Raw genomic sequence first — 7,051 nt, forward strand, 5'->3', positions numbered from 1 at the left:
TAGGAGTTCCCGTCGTGGCGCAGTGGTTAACAAATCCGACTAGGAACCATGAGATTGCGGGTTCGGTCCCTGCCCTTGCTCAGTGGGTTAACGATCTGGCGTTGCCATGAGCTGTGGTGTAGGTTGCAGACGAGGCTCAGATCCCGCGTTGCTGTGGCTCTGGCGTAGGCCGGGGGCTACAGCTCCGATTCAACCCCTAGCCTCGGAACCTCCATGTGCCGCGGGAGCGGCCCAAGAAATAGCAACAACAACAACAAAAGAAAAAAAAATTAAAATATAGGCAATACTTGATATTTCTTATTGCTTTTCTAAGAGCTACCTCAAATAATAACAATGTATCCAGGACTTCCTGGCATCTGAAAGTGGTCAGATAACTTAACCCTTTCAAATACAGAGTTACTGGAATTTAGTAGAACTGCTTTCAGGAAAGTTTCTTCCAAGGGCTCAACTCAGCTTACATTTACTCCCTTCTTTTCAACTATTAGGACCCTAATGGAATAATTGGAGATGCAGCAGACAAAGCACATGGGTGTTTGGAGCTAAAGTGGGTGGAGCTATCATGATGACTTTGATTTCTGAGAATTAGAGCCATAGAGTTGGAATGCTGAAGGGAAGCTTAATGGAGCCGAGGTTCCTGATGATGGTTAGAGGTGGCATTTCACTTCCATATTTCTTTAGCATGGAAAAATAATAATAATAAAAAACCCTAATTTTTCTTAAACAGTATTCTGGAGGGGTACTCTCTGATTCAAGGCTATCATGATTTCCAACACAAACATAATCATCCAACTTCTAGCAGAGGGAAGAAAAAGAGGATTTGAAAGGGTTTGGAAGAAATTTATAGGCATTTCCACATTATTTCTTAACAGAGTATCCATTTCTATTGACCAAAGCCTAAAAGGCTGAGGTATCATATGAAGCAGTTGAGGTTAAAATCTGTCTTGTAAAGTAGAACAGAAACCATGCAAAGACCTAAAAAGAAATTCCAAATCTTCCAAAATTCAACTAAACAAGTTTTTAAAAATGAAAAAGTCAAACAGATAAGCCCAAATAGCTAAATTACTCTGAGTAAACGGGAATAGAATCTTTCCAAAAGAAAACACAGCATGGAGTTAAAAATATTTGTTACTTTCACAATAATGGAATGGTTTAATAGGCCTGGGAGCATGGCAGTGGATTGCAACACCGATGTTTCCACTTGTCATTTTTTATGTTCATGTCTGATTTTTCCCTAACACTTTATTTTGAACATTTATAAAGTTATAGAAAAATTGAAAATGTATAATGAACATCTACATACACTACACCTGGATTCACTAAACATACATACTCTTTTTCTACATGCATATTTTTGAAATTTATGGATATAAATTATTTTTACATAAAATCATTATTTTTGAAAATAATTACCCTGATTGCAGGAAAATATCATTAACATCAACTTATCCTCACTTTTCCCTCACTTTTATCTGGCAATATATTCCTGAAAAATATTTTGTTTAATTGTACTCTAGACAGTTGCAAAAAAACAAACTGTTCATTTTTCTATATGTTAGCTTTTTTAACTTACATTAAATTTGTTAATGCATTAAGTGCCGATTATTATTAATGTGTCTGTTATTGTTAATAGATGTCTATTGTTAGGTAGGTTATAATTTATTATTTATATAAATAATATTTATTATTTATATAATAAATAGGTAGGTTATAATTTATTTATTATTATTACTGGAGCTCCAGTAATTTAGATTATTAAGAAGAAAAGTATGTACTCTCCATTGTCTTTATTATTGCTTTTATTCTCCCTAAGGGAAAAGCGGGTATAATATAAAGCCTAGAATAAATTGCAATATGCGCCTTGTATAGAACTGAGTAGCTGAGTTCTGGGGGATGGATCACTTTATTTTCTTCTTAGTCAATGTTTGTATTTACAGTGAGTCCTCTGAAACTGAAAAAGGTTAGAAAATTGTTAAAGTCTAGACTTTTAAGCTAATATAAATAACTGGATTTTGTAAAGATATTAACATGGTGAGAAAAGGCACACATTAAAAAACATGTTAGGTAGTTCCCATTGTGGCTCAGCAGTAATGAACCCAACTACCATACATGAGCACATGGGTTCAATTCCTGGCCTCACTCAAGGCGTTAAGAAACCAGCGTTGCTGTGAGCTGTGGTGTGTAGGCATGGCTCAGATCCCACCTTGCTGTGGCTGTGGTGTATGCTGGCTGCTGAAGTTCTGATTTGACTGCCAGCCTGGGAAATTTCGTATGCCACAAGTGCAGCATTAAAAAAAAAAAAAAACCCAAAAGTTAAAACTGGATGCTAGATAGTGAGATAAATTGAGAAATTTAAAATATTTTAGAATAGTTCTTTATAATGGTTATAAATTGTTTAATTTCAATCCTAAACATAGTACATCCCCTTGTACATAATTGTGTATCCAAAACTACTATATGTGAAATGCTGCTATATGTAGTCAATGTTTCTGAACCATAAACCCGAATTTACGTTCTCTATAAAACTGGGGTCCATGAAACAAAGATGTCACACACAATATAGGTGAGGATATTAAACCTAAGAAAGGATTTTAATTTTTTTTATTGGCTATCACCTGAGTTTAAAATGAAGACTATAGAACTTTTTGAGCAATATAGCCTTAATAAAAAAAATCATCTGATTTCAAAATAAATGTTAAGTGTAATTTTTCTTTGATATTGACATACTAAGTTATAATTTTTGAATACCTGTTTTTTAAAGATCCAATGTTTTTCAGTGATTACTCTTGCTTAACTATTCTTTCTTTATATAGTGGAAGCTTGGAAGTAACTATTTACTAAGGAAAAAAACTTCATATGCGTAGCCTTGGGTTTCACCATATGCAAAAGAGTAAGTCATGTATAAATAATAAGAAAGTTGGAGTTCCCATCATGGCGCAGTGGTTAACGAATCCGACTAGGAACCATGAGGTTTTTGGGTTGGATCCCTGCCCTTCCTCAGTGGGTTAAGGACAGGCATTGCTGTGAGCTGTGGTGTAGGTAACAGACATGGCTTAGATCCCACATTGCTGTACTTCTAGTGTAGGCCGGCGGCTACAGCTCCGATTAGACCCCTAGCCTGGGAACCTCCATATGCCAGCAGGAGCAGCCCTAGAAAAGGAAAAAAGACAAAAAAAAGAAGAATAAGAAGAAAGCTTGTTTTGTGGGTAATTCCCAAAAAAAGGCTAATTTTAAGCCACTCATCTCTAGTTCCAATTCTCATTATATGTTTGAGTGTATATGATTAAAAATGGGCTTTAAACTGGAATCTTCAGTAAACTCATAAGCTTATATTTACACCAATTAATTTCACAAAGCAAGTGAGAGATTATTTCTTGAGAATTTCTCTGGTTCTTTAATATATGTGCTACCATTCTTCCTCAGCAATATATTTTTAGAAAAATAGTACCCTTTGTTTTATAAATGGATGGAAAATACTTAAGTTCTATGTTTGTTTTTAAAGGAAGGATTTGTTAATATGAGTAAAATTCCTTCCCAAAATGAACAACTTCTGCATTCTATATGCAAAGACCCTACTATTGTTTTAAATTTAAACCCATAAGGTACAAAATTTTGGAAAATATATTATGTTTTAAAAGATGAGCATGTTGATTATACATTCTAATATAGAGCTACCTTATGCATTTTTCAGGATATTTTTGACTTATTTTTCATAATCCTTGCTTTAAAAAAAGAGTCAAATTAGTAAGTGTGTGTCTAAGAAAGATGAGTACTTAGCATAGAAATTAATATTTACTGCCTCAAGATATTAATTTTCAAAAAAACTGCCTTTAAATTTTTCATAACTTTATTATATTACTTTAAAACAGTTTATTAAGATTTGTTCCCTAAATTTTATGATTTTAGTGTTATTGGTAAAGAGCTTTTTTTGGTTTCATTTTGCTTTTGTTTTTCTTTTTTTTTTTACACAAGCATGGTACAGATCTGGTGTTGCTTGTGAAAAGAGTAAAAACATCTCTTTTTGTGTCTTAGAGATTCATATTAAAAATGGCTTAGAAAAAGTGTGGCAAAAGTAATTTCATTTCATGTGCATAGAAAAATCACAATGTATAAATTGTATTATTTATAGTAATGTATTTTATCTTAGTAAAGATATCATTAATAATTTCAGTAGGCAAAATAAATGGAGAGGGGACCACCAAAACTGACATTTGAATTTTATTTTCTAAACAACTTTTTCTGTAATCATGTGACATTTTTAAAACGTTACTTTTCCCAGGGACAAAAAAAATTCACAGAGGTATTGATATGTAGATCTTCAATTAAAGTAATTTTTGTAAATATCATAAACATTATGATTATGATGACTGATGATACATACAATGATATTAGAAATTTAATGAGTTAATATCACCAATGTGTTTAAGCATATATAATTTTTGAAATGTTGATTTCTTTAAAAATTCTTAGACACATGTTTAACCAAGTATTCATTTTTTTAGGTTTCTTCTAGAATTTTATTATTTTATTTTAAATTATTTTTTTATTTTTATCTTTTCATTATAGTTGGTTTACAGTGTTCTCGCAATTGCCTATTGTACAGAGTGTTGAACCGGTTACACATAAATGTAGAGATTCGTCAGAAGTTCTTAGACATAGTTCCCAGAGCTATACAGCAGGATGCCTTTCCCCTTCAATTTCAAAGGCCAACCATCTGCATATATTATCCCCAGACTCCCAGTCCACCCACCCTTGTCCTCTTTCCCCTTGGCGACAACAAGTCTGCTCTCCAAGCCCCTAATATTTTCTAGGCTACGTGGGTTAAAACATACTCTTTGTTGGGGTTCCCGTCGTGGTGCAGTGGTTAACCAATCCGACTAGGAACCATGAGGTTGCGGGTTGGATCCCTGCCCTTGCTCAGTGGGTTAATGATCCGGCGTTGCCATGAGCTGTGGTGTAGGTTGCAGACGCGGCTCGGATCCCGCGTTGCTGTGGCTCTGGGGTAGACCCGGGATTGCAGCTCCGATTCGACCCCTAGCCTGGGAACCTCCATATGCCGCAGGGAGCAGAGCAAAGAAATAGCAAAAAAGACACACACACACAAAAAAAAAAAAAACAACAACAACAACAAAAAAACATACTCTTTGTGAAAATAGATATTAATGTTGATATTAAAATGGTTATGATTTTGAAGTTATAAAAGCATTTCCATATTTATTTCTTACAAATAGAGACACTGTCAGAGCAGGCAAATGAATATTCCTTTTTAAATAAAATACTACTTGGATAAAAATAAAAAATATATTTGCAGGTTGCTAGTGGCTACTAATATTTATAAACCATGGAATAACACACATCTTATAACTTCAAAGTAGTTTGTATTGTCACTGTTGGGACCTGGACAGCAGGGTTTCTCAATTCCCTCCTTCATACCGTGTCCATGTTCCACCTTTCTTTCTGTAAGTACAATCTAGTTAACCAGTACTATTGTGACATAAAAATGTATAGTGTATAAAAATGAACACATTGACATAATACAAGTCAAAATAAGGTAAATGTCCAAGAAGTGTGAGAAACAAACCATTAGGTGTCAATGAACTGTGAAATCCTAATCACAACTGAAGGGTCAACTATAGTTTAACTGGAAGCAAATTTTGAAATATTTTCTTAGTTTCTCAGAGAGTATCCTCTTGATAAGGAACTGAGAAAGACACAGGGACACAGAAGATTTTTTTATAGTTAAACAATTGAAATCTCTAATTAAAATATAATTGTAATATAATTTATCACCAACCACAGACCAACTATTTTGCAAGACTTTCTCATTGTTAGCCTCTTGGCTTTTGACTCTAACCCATGTTTGTTGGTTATATTTCCTTCAGAAAGACCTTTGTGGACACAGGATATGGACATCTACAATGAAACCACAGTGACTCAGTTTATCCTCATAGGGCTCTCTGACCTCCCTGCGGTGCGCTACCCTCTCTTCGTGGTCTTTGCCATCATCTATCAGGTCACCTTGGTGGGAAACGGGGCCATTCTCTTGGCCATTGGGACTGAGAAAAAACTGCACACACCCATGTATTACTTCTTGGCAAATCTGTCCCTCTTAGACATATTCTGCCCTTCAACCACTGTCCCTAAAATGCTGGAGAACCTCTTGACTGAGAACCACAGTATTTCCTTCATTGGGTGTGCTCTACAGCTTTATTTTCTGGTGGCCCTGGTGGGGACTGAGGTCTTCCTTCTTTCTGTCATGGCTTATGACCGTTATGTGGCCATCTGTTTCCCTCTCCGTTACACCCTAATTATTACCAAGGTCCGCTGTGTTCAGCTCACTGTTGGGACCTGGACAGCAGGGTTTCTCAATTCCCTCCTTCATACCGTGTCCACGTTCCGCCTTTCTTTCTGTAAGTACAATCTAGTTAACCAGTACTATTGTGACATCCCACCAGTGGTGGCCCTCTCCTGCTCATCCACCTATGTGGCAGAAATGCTTATTTTGGTGGAAGCAGGTATCTTGGGAATCAGTGCCTTCCTGGTCACCTTTATCTCTTATTTCTACATCATATCTACCGTGCTGAAGATCCAGTCAGTGGAAGGGAAGCGAAAAGCCTTTTCCGCATATGCTTCCCATCTTCTAGTGATCTGTTTGTTTGGTGGCACAATGATATTTACTTACGTACGCCCATATTCCAGTCATCACTCCCCAGGAATAGACAGACTTATCTCCATGTTATATGGAATTGTTACCCCAATGTTAAACCCCATGATCTACAGCCTGAGAAACACAGAGGTGAAAGGAGCAGTCAGAAGGGTCTTATGTCATAGAACATATTTACTGCAAGTGTAATTTTAAAAGCAAATTACTCAATGCTCAGTTTAGGATGAATCCATGTAAATAATTCATAGGATAATTTTCAATTCATGTAGGAATTTATGAAATACAAACTGACACATAGAAATTTTTACACACCCATATATATATAACATTAGTTATATTTATCTATATGTGTATATCTCTATCTTTACAAACTAGGAAATTTAAGTTTGT

General features: G+C 35.3%; 1 protein-coding gene across 1 annotated transcript; it reads left to right on the plus strand.

Annotated features, from left to right (window-relative positions):
* Positions 1–5,902: 5,902 nt before the first annotated feature.
* LOC125124212 (olfactory receptor 5V1-like) lies at positions 5,903–6,850 on the plus strand. Its single transcript, XM_047774358.1, has one exon. The coding sequence runs from the start codon at positions 5,903–5,905 to the stop codon at positions 6,848–6,850; it is 948 nt and encodes a 315-aa protein (XP_047630314.1).
* The last annotated feature ends 201 nt before the right edge of the window (positions 6,851–7,051 follow it).

This window comes from Phacochoerus africanus, chromosome 4, assembly GCF_016906955.1.
Source record: "Phacochoerus africanus isolate WHEZ1 chromosome 4, ROS_Pafr_v1, whole genome shotgun sequence".
Classification (NCBI taxonomy): domain Eukaryota; kingdom Metazoa; phylum Chordata; class Mammalia; order Artiodactyla; family Suidae; genus Phacochoerus; species Phacochoerus africanus.

Excerpts from the sequence above, each read along its gene's own strand:
- LOC125124212 (XM_047774358.1), top strand. The coding sequence starts at position 5,903 with ATGGACATCTACAATGAAACCACAGTGACTCAGTTTATCCTCATAGGG.